This window comes from Musa acuminata, chromosome BXJ1-6 (genome assembly GCF_036884655.1).
Source record: "Musa acuminata AAA Group cultivar baxijiao chromosome BXJ1-6, Cavendish_Baxijiao_AAA, whole genome shotgun sequence".
Lineage (NCBI taxonomy): Eukaryota > Viridiplantae > Streptophyta > Magnoliopsida > Zingiberales > Musaceae > Musa > Musa acuminata.
This window is the reverse complement of record NC_088332.1, coordinates 34,184,347-34,203,644: the sequence shown is the minus strand read 5'-3', so window position 1 is coordinate 34,203,644 and position 19,298 is coordinate 34,184,347. Positions and strand designations below refer to the sequence as shown.

General features: G+C 34.8%; 1 protein-coding gene and 1 non-coding gene across 2 annotated transcripts; both read left to right on the top strand.

Annotated features, from left to right (window-relative positions):
• Nucleotides 1-7,724: 7,724 nt before the first annotated feature.
• LOC135676714 (sodium/calcium exchanger NCL1-like) lies at nucleotides 7,725-13,873 on the top strand. The gene is made up of 7 exons (XM_065188187.1): nucleotides 7,725-8,203; nucleotides 9,074-9,262; nucleotides 10,272-10,453; nucleotides 11,111-11,253; nucleotides 11,340-11,607; nucleotides 11,697-11,999; nucleotides 13,543-13,873. Exons 1-7 carry the CDS (start codon nucleotides 7,756-7,758, stop codon nucleotides 13,789-13,791), a joined length of 1,782 nt encoding a protein of 593 aa, XP_065044259.1. The 5' UTR covers nucleotides 7,725-7,755; the 3' UTR covers nucleotides 13,792-13,873.
• Nucleotides 13,874-15,899: 2,026 nt separating this feature from the next.
• TRNAI-UAU (transfer RNA isoleucine (anticodon UAU)) lies at nucleotides 15,900-15,973 on the top strand. Its single transcript has one exon. It is a non-coding gene; the product is annotated as a tRNA-Ile (tRNA).
• Nucleotides 15,974-19,298: the final 3,325 nt, after the last annotated feature.

Below are 19,298 nucleotides of genomic sequence, written 5' to 3'. Positions count from 1 at the left end.
GTTAAATGACATTAAGCAAATAATAAAATATTTTCCCTTTTATGGCATTAACACTTTCGATTACAAAATGGAAGAAAACATGATGGAGTTATTATTTATCCTTTAGCTGTGACGATCCCTTTTACTTTTTTTTTTTCTGATAATTATCTATCTATCTATCTGACAAAAGAAAGAAGAATGAATGCACGAGATTTATACAGATTACAATATCCAATAAAAGGTTTATATTCCAAATGAATGAATCAGATAGTCTCTCTGAATGCTAAAAATTATGAGTAAACGAAAAAGAAACAAACAAAAAAAAGAAAAAGAATACTGATTATTGTGTGAAATTTTATAACATGTTTTATTTAACACGCACATTAATTTTGTAATCTTTTTTTAATATTATTTTAGCTAATTTGAAAACCTATTTTATATTAATATCTTAAAATAAGACCAATATGCAAGAAATCTATCTATCTTCCACATTAATTCAGATTTTTAAGTCAGTTCCCTCACTCCCACCCCAAGTGTGTGGGCTCATTGGATTAGGCCCAATAGGCCCATCACATTGGATGTGATGGATATCATGATTAATTTATAATTATGTTTTGATTTAGGGTTTGACTATAATATTATTTTGAGAAGAAGTCAGTGTTTATTCTGGTCATTGATTAATATTGATATTATATTCTCGTTTCATATATGTCACCGTCACTTGCATTATAATGTGTCACGTTCCATAATGTTGAGAAGATGATGGATGTTATACGAATGAGAGGATATATTCGTTTTAATTGCCAAGGACATGCAGACGAAAGTACCGACCGACGAGTGATTCCCCTCAACCAATAACAACAAATCGTCATTTGATGCTGAGAGCGTGATAAAGTTTTTTTTTTTTTTTTTTTTTTGACTATTTGGAGAATAAAGGATAATGATGTTAAATAATAATTTTAATTAGATAAATCTTTAAAAAAATTTAAATTTTTATTTTTTTTCTCACATAACATTTTTTTTAGTTTATTTTTGGTACAATGTTCTTATTTTCTAAAATATAAGATTATCCTTGATTTCCTCCTCGTCAATCTTCACCTTCATCCCCCCATTCGTCATTGTTATCATGCTCCTCATCTATCTTTGAAACCAAACGCTAATATTCACCCTTCTCTCCTAATTTTATCATAAATCTTAATCCTAAATCTAATCATAAGATCTCCACATATTACAGAAGAGCATCATGCCATTCATTACCCTCTCGAGACTATGTGAGTGTGACGGATGGTGGAGACAAATTGAGTGTCCGATAATAATGACGAATGAAGGGTTAAGACGATTGATTGATGACAACCATAAATGAGATAGAGATAAAGGAAGGATTTTTTTTAGAAAATAATAAGCATGAATAAATCAAAAAAGAGATAGAATTATATATATATATATATATATATATATATATATATATATATATATATATATGAAAGAAAAAAGAGAAATAGAATTGAAGTGGTATGCAAATTGTCTGGTAGGTCTCCGCTATGGTGGGGACGAACTGAGTTCTCCACTGTTGTACAGCGCGCCTATGTGGTACTTTGGTTAATAATTCCCAAATGTGATGATGAGTAAAGAAGAAGGAAAGGGAAGGAAAGGAAAGGAAAAGAAAGGAAAGGATGGGCCAATCAACTTTCGATAAAGACGAACTCCTCCACTTTATGGCGATAGCATAAGGAGGACACAAGAAGCAGCGTTTGGATAAGATGATGCCCACCCTTCCGTCTTCTTCTTCTTCTTCTTCAACTTTGTACAAGGAGACAAAAGTCACAGGTAATGTCTGCCCTCCTGCCCCTACCTCTATCTACACACTCACGTTCCACGTGTACGTGTCCCCGTCGACGACGTCCGCCCACCAAGTGTTTGATAATTTGCTAGTTGCAGAATATCCTGCTTGCTATCTGACCCTAAATTGTCGGCACATCTCTATGCTATATACATATATATATACGCATGCATAGGAAGCTCCACATGTGTGAATGTGTGTGTGTTGAACGGTCCATGAGCGTATGCTAGTAGAAGAGGACCTCGTTGCTGCACGCCAACTGTTTGACTGACGATTTGCCAATTTTTTTAGAATATGCAGCTATCTGACGCAAAATTGCCGGCACATCTCTACCCTTCCCTATATGGTATCCACTTAGATTGGAAGCTCCGCATGTTGTATGCCAATCGCGTATCCTAGTAGAAGATCTCCTCGCACCCACCGACTCTGCATACCCAAGTGTTTGATTGATAATATGCTAGTTGTGGAGTATCTTCTAAATTGCCGGGCACATCACATCTCTACGATGAATGTCAAACAACATGTTGTCACGACCTTAGCTGGTTTTGCCTAAGGTGTGCGGCATCCTCGCGCGTCCGTCCGCAAAGGTCAACCTTCCCGAAGCCTCCCATTGTCCCTTAGGACCAACAAAAGAGAGAACGGGTTAAAGAGAACGCCTCAATCGGGATCCACAAGCAAACATGTCCGAAAAACACTTCATAGACAATGCAAATTACAAACAGACTTTACAAGCTCTGAATAGTTACACAACAAAGGGTAAAATGGTCCATTACAGACCGAAAAGCTCTTGCACGTGTCCACATGACACAACCTTTATTTACAAGCCTAAATAGGCCACCAACCCAACTAACATGGGACTACTTAGCCTTCGACCGTCCCTCTACCTACTGTACAAGGCATGAACATGCCAAAAGACAACGGACAGACATAAGCATTACATCCAACATCTTGTTTAGAAGTTTGTCCGTTATAATGTGGCGGGGCAAGCTGGATCAGATCAAAATTTTAGGTGCCTATTATTTTTCATATCAAGTGGAGCAACACAATATGATCGATCTAGTTGTGAGCATACGTGGAGTTGTTCTTCTTCGTCAATGATGTTGTTTTTCTATGTTCACGACGGAAAGAAAAGCATATGGGTGAGAGATGATGTACCGACGGTTGTTGTTGTTTTCTTTTTTTTTAATGATAAAGAGATTAAAAAAAAACAAGAATAAAAGAGATAATAATAAAAATAAAACTTGGATTACTATCCCCACTCACTTTGGCTAAAAAGAGAATTCTTTTTTCTTTTTTTTTCATTAACAATGATAATAATTTAAAATTTTAATTTTCGATTAACAATGAATCTGATTTATTTTAATTTTCATCTCCCTCTCCTCCTTCTCGGAAGGATGAACAATTTTTGTTGTGACCCTCCACAGACACAGATGGAAGCCATCCACTGCGTTCGACGACTCTGACACTACAAGGATAATAAGTTGCATCAGATGTCATTTTTTCGACTGGTTGTTTAGATAGTAAGCCGATCGACTGTGTATCATTCTTTCGATCAGATGCTATGCTTCTTGATACTAAATGGACGACGTTATTAGATAGATTATGTCATTCTTTCCATCCGATGTTGTTTCTCTATTAGAAATATTTCCTATCATCAGCCACGTACGAGTCATTCTTCACCTCACAAACTGCACTTCTTGTCCAATGCCACGTGTTATTTCTTACCAAGCATCGATATCCTTTGGTCGGACTCGCTATCCCGATAGGAGACATTCCCACTATCACACATATGGATGATGATGATATCCTTACCGCCCATGAAGAAGGTACGTGAAGTCCTTTCCCAACCATGCGTTGTAAAAGCCACCTTAGACCATAACAATGATATACACATCCATTCATTTGAACTCTTTCTACTAGAAGCCTACTCTTCACAGCCACCTTTGCCTATTCACAGTCTTTTGATATTGATCACCCTTTAAATATTATTAATAATTTTTTTTTATAATCATAATATTATTAATTTCATTATTCTTTTTTTCCCACAACCCTTTATTTCATCTCATTCCATTCCATGTTGTTGCTACTATCGATATCGCTCATCGTCGACATTGCTCGTTATCGATGCCACTTGATACTATCCTTTTGAGGATAAATATTTTTTAAATTTATTTACAAAAGGAAAAAAAAATTATTTACAAAAGGAAGAAGAGGAAAAAAATATTTATATTTATTTACAAAAGAATAATTAAAAAATATTAAATATTTTTTAAATTAGGTTGTATAAAGTAAAGAGTTTATTTACGTCTTCCGCTTGGTTACAGGTAATATGTTTAGTAGGACAGAAGGTTGACAATAGTTTTTGCACTCCCTCCCTTTGTTGATGATGGACGACGAGTAGACGATAGGTGATAATAGATAGATAGATAGATGACGGGTGACAAGAGTGATGATGACGGTTGGATAGCGAACGACAAGGGACAACAATAGATGAAGAATGATAGTTTTGATATTTTCTAGATTAAGAGTATGGTTTAAAAAAGATCAAAATAAAGATATTTATTTTAAGAAAACTAAAAATAAGAACATTTTTTAGAAAATTTGCTAATATGATCGTATATGGTTCCAATTCCTCAACCCATTAACATAGTTGTTAAAGAAAACAAGGAAAAGTAGAACTAAGTTCAAGTTGATATGAAAAATCTCTTCATGCTGCATTTCTTTTTAGTTTCTATGTATTTCCATATATATTTTAATCAAATTACAAAACATCACATTTTGGACTCTTTCTTTTCAGTTGATGTTTTTTTTTTTACATCACTGCTCATATTTTTCTTGTATTCCCAAAATACTCTTCTTGATAGGATATTCGAAGGAGTGGTTCGCTCGATGATGAATTAATCTACTTATAATATTTTTTAAATAAACTTATATTAGAAACATTATATGCATATTAACCTGTTGGTAGGGTTTTCAAACAAGTATTCTCATTGACTATAGTATTTTATCATATATATATAAATAAATAAATAAAATAAATAAATAAATAAATAAAATAAATAAATATAAATGAAGAACAACAACTCAAAATACAACCAACATAAACTAATTCATCATCAGGTCATGTATTATTATTGGCTTGGAAACTATAAGATCATTCAAAAAAATGGACTTGTCTGTTAATTAATTATAGTGTTATTGATGAATCCATAGAAATACTATAAGATAATACCAAAATATCATAACTGGATAGGTTAAGCTTATGGACAAACTTAATTAATGAGGATGCGACGTGACATCAATTTTCGGGACTAGAGAGAGAGAGAGAGACATCTGTTGCGGTAAAACCCAAATGAGAGGCTTCTCTCATGAATTCGCTTTATTATTATTATTATTATTATTATTATTATTATTATTGATATATTGAAAATATATATATATATATATATATATATATATATTTTCTAGGAACGGATAATGATAACCCCAAATATCAATTATTTCAATTTCATTTCATAGCTATGAAAATATTCATTTTACAGCAATAAAAATACATAAATTATAACTTAGTATTTGCGACAAAGATTTATCTATATTGAAGTTAGTAAAAGCACTCTCCTTAACGCCTACTGATACAGATTGAATAAAAAATATAATCGTAAAGTCCAAGTTCCTCGAAGGGGAGAAAGTGTCAAACAAATTATGTACAGATTTTATACGATGCCGGCGATCGAATGGGTCTAAAAGCAACGATCTAACCAAAGTCATAGATTCCTGACTTGTTCAATTATTTCAAAAAGAAAGAAAGAAAGAATGAATGATAACAAACACTATTTCAAATGGGCACCTAAATAAATGTATATTTCTTTTATTATTATTATTATTATTATTATTATTATTAAAATAGACCCATTTATGGAAAATCTAAATTCCATTGAGAGTACCCAAAATAGAAAACTCAATTAATTGCCTTAATTTTATGATTTTTTAATTAAATAATAATTTGTTGAGAAATATAGATTTCTAGCACTCCCCTCCTATGCTAAACAAATATTAAAATGTAAGAAACAAGTAATAAATTTTTTCTAATATTAGTAATAAATATTACTGATATGTTATCATTTCATATTAAAATTTTCTAATATCATCAATATTACTAATCCCCTCGATAATATCATTCAAATATCATATTCATTAGAATCTAATATCATTTTGATGACAAATTTTTCTAAAAGATTAGATATAATTTGATTTAGCATTCCTATACTCACACCCAAATCTCAGATATGTCAATATAAAAAATAAAAATCCTCGATAATAAGGGTATTGCGATCCAATCTCATCTTAATTATTTATATTTTATGAAAATAAAAATCTCTAAAACATGTAAAAAATAACGATTAAATCTGATAATAATCACAAGAAAATGTCATTTTCATGTGGCAGGGGAAGAAGATTGGTTAAAATTCAACGTAACTGACAGTGTACGAAATGCCGTGTGCCGACGTCCAATCGCCGCCAAAGGCTGACTCATCTTCCTCCCGCCGTGTGTTCCGCGGCGGGTGCGATGGAGTCCGGTCGTCATCTGCCCATTTCCTTCCGCTGTCTTCTCCGCGGCGAGTCCGTTGGACTTTCTATCCTCGCCTTTTTACATTTTAGTCCATCTTTATGTCCGATTTAAGTCCAAGTCTTTTATTATTATTATTATTTTAAAGTTATGCATCAAATATAAAATAAGATCATATACATATATTAATGGACGAATAATCCTTGAAAAAAAATTATTTTTGAGCTTTATTTTTTTTACAAGTGCACCTCATTTTGAAAAAAAAGAAATAATATATTCCTTTTTTCTTTCTTTTTTTATTGACCGATCAAATCATCTATGTTATAATATTTTTAATAATACAAAAAAAAAAACACACTATAAGATAGATAATATAAAAATACTATGTTATAATATCTTTGTATTGCATTATAGTGTTTTCTTAATTTTGCTAAAAATATTATAAACATAGTATTTTTTTACTACATTATAATGATTTTCTTGTATTGTTGAAAATACTGAAAACATTATAATTGAATGATCTATAGGAATAATGTATGTATTCCAACTATTAGGTTAAAAAAAAAAAGGATGAAAAGACCTAAAAAGATGGATTTTGTTTTAGAGAATTCATTCTCCTTATATTAATCATCCCATCTATGTTTTATTATTTTTACTCCATTGAGGAATCATTTTTGTTTTTTAATAGAATAAGCCTCTCTACTACTTCTAATTCAATTGTATGGAATCTTTTTTTTTTTTTTTTTTTTACATTATAAATTATAAAAATAGCTTCTGACCTCCCTTCTAATCTTGGAGTTTTGTGCATTGAATTTAGAGTCCATTTTAGAGCATTATTCTTGGATTTGTTAACCTTCCATAGAAAGTTTTCGGTCACTACGCCCAATTTAATTTGATTCAAAGGTTGGAATCAGATATATTAACCCTTCATTCATTAAAAATATATAAACCAAATAATAAGATCGATGGAAGTCTCGTGAATTGAATTTAACCCGTTTCATTGAAAATATTTTGCTTTGTGCGATCAAGTTTATAATAAATCAGATAATCTTTAATCAAAATTATTTTTAAATCAGTTTTAGGAAAAAAGTAATTTTTTTTTATCATTAATTCTATTTTCATCACATATTATGATGATTATTATTATTATTATTATTTTTCCTTTCTTAATTACGTATTTGCCATTAACATCTCCACCTTTCACGCCGATCACACCGTAATAAGGCTTAATACGGGCATGTAACGATTCAATATCCACTAATAAGAGGGGCTTCCCCGCAAAACTGCTGCCGCTCCATAAATTTACCGCTCCCCTCCTCGCCGTTTCGATGTCCATACCTCCTCCCCTTCCCATAGTCTTCGCCTTGCAATGGCGCGAAGGGTCTCATTCCCTCCTCCCCTCCTCCTCGTCTCCCTCTGCCTTCTCCCTCTCCTACTCTTCGCCGGTCGCGGCGCCCACGGCCGTTTCATCTCGTCCCCGGCGGACGAGGCGTCCGCGGATCTGCTGCTCTCCGATGGGGTCTCCTCCCGCCCCGCTTCGGAGTCCCAAACCCTCCTCCTCCCTCGCCTTCCGTGGCCGCGGAGCTCGCGGGTGTTTGCTGCGGGGCAGTGCGAGCAGACGTACGGGTTCCTCCCGTGCACCACCACCGTGGTCGGAAACATGTACCTCGTCATCGCCTACGGGTTCCTGATGTACAAGGCGGCGACGTACCTCTCCTCGGGGAGCGAGCTCCTGCTGGAGATTATGGGCCCTGGGATCGTCGGCGGACTGTTCCTCCCCATCCTTGGGGCTCTTCCCGACGCCATGCTAATTCTTGGTACAAGTCACACTTTCCCCATCGAACATACGTTATTTTCTCTTAATCTCTGATCCTTGTGACCTTGTTTTTTATGTGACGATGGAATTTACCAGCTACGATCAGATCTAGTGAAATTTGTGATTCTGCCGCTGGTAGTGCATGAAGCAATGCGGGAAAAATGTTCCCTGTTTTTTGGCATTTGTATTGTGTTGCATTTGGATTTTATCACTTTGATCTGATTTGGTAAGTTTTTTGCTTTCTTGCATTTGGTAGGCTGTGAAGCAATGGGAAGTAGATGGATTTTTTTCTTTTGTTTTTTTCTCGAGTTGCAGAAGCAAGGTTGGGTATTTATATTCTTGTTTCGTGGATGGGTTGACCATAGTTGGTATCAGCAAAGGGGCAGTACGCCAGATTAGTGTCAACGTTTGGCCGTGATTTGAACTTTCTCACGCTGCTTTCCATGATTTCCTATGGAACCATTTGCGAAGGTCGTTGTTAACCAGACCTTCTGGGTTGGGAACAGGACATTTGTCATTAAGAGTGTGGAAAATGTGGAAATTTGAACAGAGTTGTAGAGTCAAACACAAAAACCAAGGAGGAATCAAACTGAGGAGAAAAAAGATTCCCTTCTTTCTCTTTTTCTTCCTCTCTTTTCTTTCTTCTCTTTTTCCTCTCGTGTCACAAGAGATGTCTTATTTTTCCTTGTATTAGAGAGAAGATTGTATTCCCATTTATTTATCGAGTTGTAGCTTATTTGAGTTATCATCTGGAATTATTCTAATCGACGTTTCATGAATTGGTGACCAGACTTCAGAAATAATCACCTTTGCTGCACTTCTATTAGTTAGCTGAAGTTTCCATCTAACCACAAACAACTTTTTTTTGTAGTATCTGGTCTTTCTGGGAGCAGAGAAACTGCTCAAAATCAAGTCCTAATTGGAATGGGTCTACTTGCTGGATCAACTGTGATGCTGCTGACAGTACTCTGGGGTTCTTGTATTATCGTTGGCAAATGTGACCTTTCAGATAATTCAACTTCAATTGATTCACAAGATACAAAAGCCTTCAGCCTATTTGGTAAGTGCCTTCTCAGTTTTATTCTGCAGTTTTGGGCTTTTGTTCTCTGATTCAGCTGTTGCTTTTCTCATCTTCTAGCAAAGATTTTAGCTTTTCATACCTGCTCGTTTATTTATTGGGGTTTCCGAGTAACCCATCTGGAGCAATTACATCACTTGGGCTTCGTATGGATCAACCATCTAACCTATGAACAAGGTCAACCAGACCTTTATCAGCCATTAGCCAATCTGGGCCATCCTGCCAACAGATAGAATTCAGACAAGGAAGAATATATATAAGGGCAATTGTGAAATTTAAAATTATGGATGTAATTAAGCCTGTGCAATGTATGGGCATATTTGGCAATCCATGCTCACAATAAGACCACTGTGCTATTTCATCCATGCACATGCATGGTACAGCAAGGGCCATAATTTTCCCCACTGTTCCTACACTGAAACTCAAACTTGAGTTTGTATATGGAAGTTACTTGCTTTAATTTAGGTTGTGGGACTAAGCAGCAAAATAACCTCGCTTAAGGTTCAAGTTTGAACCTTCTTACAGGTCTATTCTGATAACATTTGTGTTTCAAATTTCAAGTACTTCTTGTTGCCCAATTCATTATATTCCATGACCTGCTTAGTTACTTTTTCCTGTTATGACCTGGATCCCTGTTATTCCTTTCTGCAACCTAAATGAGTTTTTGCATGTCCAACACATCACACAACCTACCTCCTTAGTATTAATGATGTAAGCTGCTTGAACTCCATTGTCAGGTTCTAAGGAACCTCCTGTATGATTAGACAACATGTTGTATCAAGCTAAATTAGTATTAATAGTATTTTTTCCCAATTTTTCTTCAGCTAAGCACCCCATAAGCTGTTGCTATAAATCTGTAACAAGTTAATCTTGCATATTTTTGAATGATCAAGTTTAAGGTTCTTACATGCATTGACTTTTCAAGATTGTAGCTTACAATCAACTGTCGTCTGCTTAAGTACTGAACTTTTTATTTGTGATATGTTTAAAGGGTCTGGAGTTTCAACTGATCTTCAGACAAGCTATGCTGCAAGAATTATGGCCATCTCTATTGTCCCATTTATAATTGTGCAACTGCCAAGAATCTTCAATTTTCCTTCTGGACAGAGTCTAGCAGTTCTGCTTTCTCTCATTGTTGCAATTGTGCTCTTGGTTTCTTACTGTCTTTATCAGGTAACTTTTGATACAAATGTAATACGTTATTAGATATAAATATCATATTCACCATTTGCCATATGTTTGGAATTATGAATCATGATCTAGCGCAGAAAAAGCACATACAAAAAGCCATAAAGTCTGAAAAACACACCCAGTTAGTAGGGACAACATGCTTTTGAGGAATCCTCTAGAAATTACTTCTATATCACATAATTAAAGGATTCAATGGTGGTTATTAGCTTGGGTAACTAAATTCTCAGTTCATTAAACTGATCATGGAAAAGTGAGATTATAAATTCATACCATTAGAGTTGTTACTGAATACTACTCTTGATGTTTATGCCTTACGGTTGATGTCTTAGTACAACAGAGGTCTCAATTCACATTAGTGGCACCAGCCTAATTGATAGCCACATAGATACTATCATGAAGATATGGCAAAATTTGCTTCAGAATGAAGTTGAATCTTTCTTAATGAGATTGCTTTAGTCAAATTGTCTAATTTATTAGATTTCATTTCATATGTCACATATTTCATACATTTATCTTCTACATATTAACCACGGACATAACTTAAGGTCTTGCTACTATCTTGTTACTGATAGTTTTTATTATAATTTCATCTACTGGAAGAGGTAGTGAACTCTTTTGAACAACTTGTGTATGGACCAGGTATTTCGACCTTGGATTCAGAGGCGAAGATTAGCTTATGCAAAGCACAAACATGTGATATCAGGAATTCTAAGACATGCTCAGATGCAAGCACTTGGACGACTCATTGATGATGGAAAACCTAACGTAGATGTTATGAAAAAGTTAGTATTCATTCTCCATTTAGTATACTGTAAGGTGCTTGCTGGTTTTAATTATTTTCCTGATCTGATTTGTTGGTTGGTCAAAGGTTGTTCCATAAGCTAGATTTGGACTCAAATGGATCATTATCACATGCTGAGTTAAGAGCACTTATCATAGGAATACAAATTGACGAAATAGATTTGGACACGGATGATGCTGTTGATAAAATAATGATTGAATTCGATACGTCTCAGAATTCTTCAATCGAAGAAGATGAGTTTATTGTGGGATTAACAAAATGGATTGATGAGGCTAAACGTTCCGTGGCAAATTCTGGTGCCTACTCAAAAAAATTCATGCATGAATTTCACATGGTAAGTTGCTTCTTTCATTTCTGCCAAAAGGTGTTGTGGTTGACATCTATGTAATTTGGATGGATAATTGTGGACTTTTGATAATGCAGAAAACAAGGGATGAACATAATATGCTTCTCGATCAGAGTGATGAAGTTGTTGAAAACGTTGATAATCCCATGTGGATTTGCATAAAAGCTATCCTACTTTTACTACTTGGAACAGTTCTTGCGGCTATTTTTGCTGATCCTCTTGTAGATGCTGTTGACAATTTTTCAGTTGCTACAAGTATACCATCCTTTTTCATTTCATTCATTGCGATGCCTCTGGCTACCAACTCCAGTGAGGCTGTCTCGTCGATCATTTTTGCGACTCGAAAGAAGCAAAGAACTTCTTCACTAACTTTCTCTGAGGTTTGTGTCCCAAGATTTTATTCCAACTAATATAAAATTCAATACATCAGAAAAGTATTTTGATTTATGACTTTTATCTTTGTTTGTTCTTCGAAAGAAACTTTATCTTTCTTGACCGTCTCTTAATTAATGTTTGTTTCTTTATTATAATATTCTCTTCCAATATCAGGGCATGTTGTCTCTTTTGGTAAATAATACACTTGAACCAAGACAAATTGTTGGAGTAACTATTTTCATAACTTCGTAAAGCATGGGAGCGTGTATGCTGAATAAAGTTAACAATAGCAACAGTCCAGATCATTAAGCATTTCAACTTTGTTAGTGCTGTTATTTATAATCTACTTTTGATCCTTGACATGAATTAGATTTTCTAAGCTCCTTTTTACCATAAAAAATTTAAGTCTGGACATTTAAAATTAAGCTGCAAAATTGCTCCACTTGAATGGATTACATTTTCTTTGTTTCGGAGAACAAGTCTATCTCACTTAGTAAATGTCCAACTTACAAAATTTAAGCCAAGTGAGACATATCATTTCTTGGATGCTTTATTTAGGAATAATGATTCACTTCTCTTAGCAATCCTCGTTTTAGTTAACCCTAGAAAGGTGTTAAGTTTACGTAGAGGCTGAAATGAACTCATTTTTCTACTGATAGCAATTAGTAATCCATTGAAAGCAGGAAGGAGAACACTCTTATGGCCACAGGTTACATATCGACCCTTGCATAAAGTTCATACGAACTAAGAATAAATTATATTTCATAGCATTCAGGTTTAAGCTTGGTATTTCAACTGCTATTGCTATGCAGAATATATCTCAGTGCTTCAAAACATATTCTACATATTTTAATATATACTATGAACATTCTGGTGTGCCTGTAGATTATGGAATTCATTTATCATGTTTACTAAAAAGTTTTTTTGACTGAAAGATCAACTGAATGTTATTATCAAGCAACTCAATTGCTGCACAGCAGCACACATTTATTTTTGTAAAATATCTGATGCAGTTTTTGCATGTGAAACCTGTATAACATTTATGTTCTTTAATAAATTAGACAGTTTATCATCATATTTCCAGTATAAGTTGCAACATGCTGTTTACATAAGAAGATCAACTTGAGATGATTTTTTAAACTTTTGCTTGGCCTTAAAGACAACAAACCTAAACTATCAAAATGTGTCTTGATTTTGTCCCTTAGTTTTTGCCTTCTGTTTGCATAAATATGAAACTCTTCAACACAATTTTGGCTTTATGCAAACATTCTTTCTTTCAGTTACCATAAAAATTGTGCAGTCTTATTTTGTAAGGATATCTTAGATGTTATAAATTTCTTCTACTGCATGCTGTTCAATTTAGTATCATAAACTAAAACTTCATGCTAATAAATCGTATCATCTTCAACTTGCTCATGGCGCAAAGCCAGGATTTCATTTCGCGAGACATAATATCTCCAGCCACAGCATAGCTTTGTCCAGTTGTGGAACTGAGAAACCAGGAACCTCTCATGACATTGGATTCTGACCTAAAATTTGCTTGTGCAGATATATGGAGGGGTGACCATGAACAACCTTCTTTGTTTGGCCGTCTTCTTGGCTCTTGTTTACATGAGACACTTAACCTGGGACTTCTCGGCTGAGGTCTTGGTCATCTTGATCGTCTGCGTCGTGATGGGTCTCTTCACCAGCTTCCGCACGACATTCCCTCTGTGGACTTGTTTTGTGGCCTTCTCGCTGTACCCACTCTCCTTGGCTCTTGTCTATGTTCTCGACTTCGTCTTTGGATGGTCATAAAGCAAAAACTGGTTATGTGATGTGAATTATCCTCTCACTTCTGAATGCTGGTTGATCAAAAGCTTTTACAGTTTTCTTCTAAGCTTCTTGTGCTATTTAACTTGGTGAGTGCTGCTCAAATCTTTAACCAGCAGTCGTGTTGTTGTTGGAATTGTCACAACATAAGAGTGAAAGATATTGAAGGCATGCTCTGTTTAATCAAATACTTCTCACACCTATATCTTGTTTGGCCTTTTAGCATATAAAACATATCATATTGTGGAATGTCATATTTCATTCTTAATTATCCATATCTCTCATCTCATCCAATTATATGAGCTATTTTTAGACTCTAATAGGTAAGGTGCTAACGTATTTATTCTTATAAATTCTAAAAATAATATATTTATCATTATAAAAGTTTGATATAGTAAATCTTATCCTTCAAATATTAGAATTCTTCACTTATTTTATTGTCATTAATGTTCATATAATTCAGGTTTACAACTCCTAATTATGTTCAAAATTAGTTTATTTGTGTTAAAAAAATAGAATTAAATAAAAAACCAAAATCTTAATGTTTTTGATATTATAATTAGTTCTTAAAGGATGCTGATACATAGTAAAGCCTAAATTGTCATAGCTAATGGAGATTAACTACAACTTATGTTTAAAGAGATATCACAAAAAACATTAATTCAGTCAGAGGAATGTATTTGAATTTAACTTATATATATATATATATATATATTTATTTACATGCACATACAACTGGATCGGCCCGACTCGAGCTCACATAACGACAAGAACGCCCTTTAGCTATAAATACGAATAGGCGTATTAAGAATTATTTTATACCGAAACCTTTCGTCTTCGCGCCGCGGGGCGCCCTTCTGCTCTTACCTCCTGCCCTTTCTCCTCCGAATCCCTCCTCCTCCGCTACCTCGCCATCATCGACGCGCGCCTCTTCCATCATCATCATCCACCCGTTTGAAGGCCTCGGTGGCCCTCAATAAGATCTCCGCTTCGAGATATTCTTTGTCCTCTCCGTTTCTAGGTTTACCGCTCAATTTCAGGTTTGTTTGGTTTCCTGGTTTAGGTTTTATGGTCTATACTGTGTCGCCTCGATCTTTTGCTTTGATTTGTGTTATAATGACATCATGAACGATTGTTTATAGGGTTCATCTTTGGAATCAATCATTAGCACACATCAAATGATGGATACGTGTCCAGATTCCTTCAACATTTACTAGTTGCCGGTTGAAAGCTAAATAGATCGAGCGAATAATTGGAGTTAGCAATCTATGACTGTTTTTCTTGAGAAATCTACCTGCAAAGTCGCAAAAAAAAATGACACCAAGTAATCAACCCTTAACTTCTTTAACTCCTTTATTCAAACTTAATGCACTTGCTTTCTTTCGCTACTTATGATGTCCTCTAAGCATCTTAATACTCTTGTTATTTCCCTATGGCAAGCATTGCTACTAAGTAGTTGAGCTGGGGCTCCATGATAGATAGTTTTGGATGACTGAATGGGTTATAATATATCTATAATATATCCACTAATGGGTACAAATTATAGTTCATAAACATAATTTTACATTTGAACTTGATGTGGATGGTTTATTTTAGCTTCTGATATGAATAACTAATTTTATCCATAATAAAATTAATTAAAAAATTTATAATTTGTATGTATGTATGTATGTTACAAAAAGTGGGGTATTTAAGTGAATGTCATTATCGTTTTTATATAGCAATCTATCTTGTTCCTCTGTGTGACATTTAGACTATTGGAAGTTGTCTAAATGTTTAGTACGAATTCAGATAGCTTCTATTCGATATTTTCACTAAATTCAAGTGAATATCATTGTCAATTTTATATAGTTAGCATACTGTCCATCTTGTTCCTATGTGTGACATTACTACTCTAAGTTGTCTAAAAGTTTAGTACGAACTAAGATAGATTCTATCAAGTTGTTTTTAATTTATTTTATTAAATAACCAAAACATTTTTGTTAAATTTTTATTTGTATCAAATATTTATTTCTTTGCTCAAACTGTAACCTGTGACAGACATCATGACGCATCGCTCATCTTATAGAGAAAGAATGATATCATTAATGTAAAGTCCCGTAGCTCAGTTGGTTAGAGCGTTGGTCTTATGAGCCGAAGGTCGCGGGTTCGAGCCCCGCCGGGACTATTTAATTTTTATTTATTTGACGTTTTCGTTAATCGACAACGAAACTTTATATTATTAACACTTTATGTTTTTGTTTATTATAATATTTTATTTATACTATTTTTACAACTTCACATTATTAACTATATAATTCACTGACACTTTATGTTTTGGTTATACACTATTTGTTTCGTTGTTGTCACAACTTTGTAAACCATTTGTTTTTGTTTCGTCAATGTTTTGTTTTATTATAATATTTTATTTGTACTATTTTTACAACTTCACATTATTATCTATATAATTCACTGATTTTGTAGTTTCAAATTGTTTTGTAAAACCATATTGTGACAATTAGGAATCTATGTAATTCTTTTGTCAGTATGTATTGTTGTAAAATATTTTCTAAATTCATGTTATGATGATGCTTATGGATATATTTAATTAGATTGATCTTAGTAATACGTAAATTATATATAGTTTTCGCATTAGTAAACATATTAGTTTTGTTTTGTCGATGTTTTTGTCTGTACTATTTGTTGTTTATGTTTTCTATAATTCCAACTTCACATTTTTTACTATGTAATGCCCTGGTCTTATAATTCTAAATTATTTTTTAAAGTTATATTGTGATAGGAATAGTGTTAAATCTTTTATTTTGATAATAAAATCAATTGATAAATATTTATAATTTGATCTGCGTTTTTAGTGACGTAGGATGCTTCGATCAGGATGAGACACTTAAAGCACGAAGAATCATGTTGGGCCGGAGGAGAACATGTTAGAAGATTGAACATCGGGGCGGAGGATCGGTCGACGTATTGATAGAAGGCTTCGGGCCATGGATTCGGGCATCGGGTCAAGAAGAGCGGATATTGTGCCAAGGATATCGGAGTTGCGGAGTCAACTGACCAATTGGGCAATAGGCCGCAAGAGAGGATGATGCGCCAAAGAATCGGACGAAACATTGATGGACCAATGACATGCCGGAGAACATGATTTAAGCTTAGTAATAATTGTCTAGATCGACGTGTGTTTTACATGTGCAGGATTAACTACGATAGCAAGGCATAAAGCAAAATGAAGTCCCGGAGTCAAGGACATGATTTCGTTGGGAGTTCGAGAGTTCGTTGGAAGACCAGACGTTCGTCAGAAGTTCTGTAGGAACCAGCCGAGAAGTCCAGGAGCTTATCGGAAGTAGCTCATCGGAACTCGCCAAGAAGATCATCGTGAAGTCCAAGAGCTTGCCGAAAGTCCGTTGGAACATTGTTGGGAGATCGTCGGAAGTTCGTCGGAAGAAACCAAGATCTAGGGCTTGTTTAGCTTAAGTATGCCTTAGATTTCGTAGTTAGCACGTAATTGGGATTGGTTTTGAGCCAACCAAATTAGGGGCTAGTTAGGCCCATGTAAGAATTGTGTTGGGCCCAATGAAAAGGCCTAAACAGTACCCCAAGGGGTGACACCGTCGTGGCACAATCTCCGAGACTGTGTCAGGCGGTGGTAACACCAGTCTGGGCGGTGATATCGCCTAGACATAGTCTCCGAGAGGCTACAGGCGATGGTACCGCTCAGTGTCAGGCGGTGGTACCGCCAGACTAGGCGGTGATACCGCCCAGTGCAGTGTTAGTGTCAGGTTGACACTAGCGGTGGTATCGCCCAGCATAGGTGGTGGTATCGCCTGTACCCAGGAAACCCGAGATGAGATATTTTTAGGCTCCAAGTTTGAATCAACTTGAGGCCTATAAATACCCCTCTCATCCCTGGTTAAGATACACAAGCACAGAGAGTTTTAAAGTGAGAAAATGCTATAGAAATCATTTGAAAAATCCCTCCTCTAGCTTAAACTTAGAATTCTGTTTAGAGAGAAGTGTGTATGCTTGTAAGGGTTGTCTCTTAAACCCGGTAAAAGGAGAAGAGGGGTGTAAGAAGGAGGCTGATCTTCGCCTATTAAAGAAAGATCAATAGTGGATGCCGATGGCCTCGACAGAAGAGGAATTGACGGAGTGGATGCAGGTCACGACGACCGAACCATTATAAAATCGACGTGTTCTTCTCTGGTTTGCATTTCTATATTTGATCAATTTACTTTACTGCAAACCTCTTAACTTGTTTTACATCCACTACGCATCTTCCGTACGCTTTCAAGCTATCTTTACGAAAATGCTTTCAAATTAACCTATCTCCGAAATATTTTTCATCGAAATTAGTTTTTATCGTACGAAGGTTTTTTGAACCGACGTAATTTTACCGCTGCACTAATTTTACCCCCCCTCTTAGTGCCGACTCTTTTCCTAACAGTTGGCACCAGAGCCACATGTTTCTCATTTGGTTTAACACTCAAAGAGAAATGACTCGTTTTGGCTTTCAAGATGGTTACTCTCTCATTTGTCCTCTCTTTTTCAATGGGATGAACTACACTTATTGGAAAACTCAAATGAGAGTTTTCTTGCTTTCATTGAATCTTGATATATGGCATATAGTCAAATTTGGTTTTCAAAGGTCTTCTCTTCTAATGAACCATTGTAATGATTTGGAGAAGAGGACTTTTTCTCTAAATGCAAAAGCTATGAATGTCTTGTTTTGCGCCTTAGATAAAACTGAGTTTACTCGTGTTTCTATGTGCGAAACGACTTTCGACATATGGTGCACTCTCGAAATCACTCATGAAGGCACTAGCAAAGTTAAAGATTCGAAAATTAACTTTTTAATGCATGATTTTAAACTTTTTCGAATAAAGCCGAGCAAAACCATTGTTGACATGTACACCTGTTTTACGGATGTCATCAATGGTTTAAAAGCTCTTGGTAAAAGCTTTTCGAATTTTGAACTCGTTAACAAGATTTTAAGATCTCTTTCTAAAAATTGGAATTTGAAAGTAACGACTATTTAAGAATAAAAAAACTTGAATACTTTTTTGATCAAAGAACTTATCGGGTCTTTAATGACCTACGAAATGACTAATGTGACACTTGACGAACATTAGAACCACCTTCCAAAGAACACGAAGGATTTTGAATTTAGAACAATTGAAGACCACTCGAGCATAAGCTCAAGTGATGGTGAACATGAACTCCTCACTATGAAATTTAAAAGGTGTATGAAACAAAAGTTAAAGAACCAAAGTAAAAAGAACACAACTACTTGCTATGAACGCAAGAAGAAGGAAGCACTTTGGGATGAATCAAACTCATCCGAAGACAAGGAGAAAATCAACAGCTTTCTATAATGAGGTAAACAACTCAAACAAAACTCCCTTAGTTTATTTTGAAATTACTTTCTGTTCTTCGTGAGTTGTTTTTAATTTAATTTTTAAAAAATTATCTAATTTTTTTTTAAAAATTACATGTTT

What these genes read in the sequence shown, in the direction of transcription:
- LOC135676714 (XM_065188187.1), top strand. Translation starts at nt 7,756, where the DNA reads ATGGCGCGAAGGGTCTCATTCCCTCCTCCCCTCCTCCTCGTCTCCCTC. An exon ending in CGACGCCATGCTAATTCTTG is followed by an intron (nt 8,204 to 9,073) that starts GTACAAGTCACA and finishes TTTTTTTTGTAG; the next exon opens with TATCTGGTCTTTCTGGGAGC. An exon ending in AACGTAGATGTTATGAAAAA is followed by an intron (nt 11,254 to 11,339) that starts GTTAGTATTCAT and finishes GGTTGGTCAAAG; the next exon opens with GTTGTTCCATAAGCTAGATT.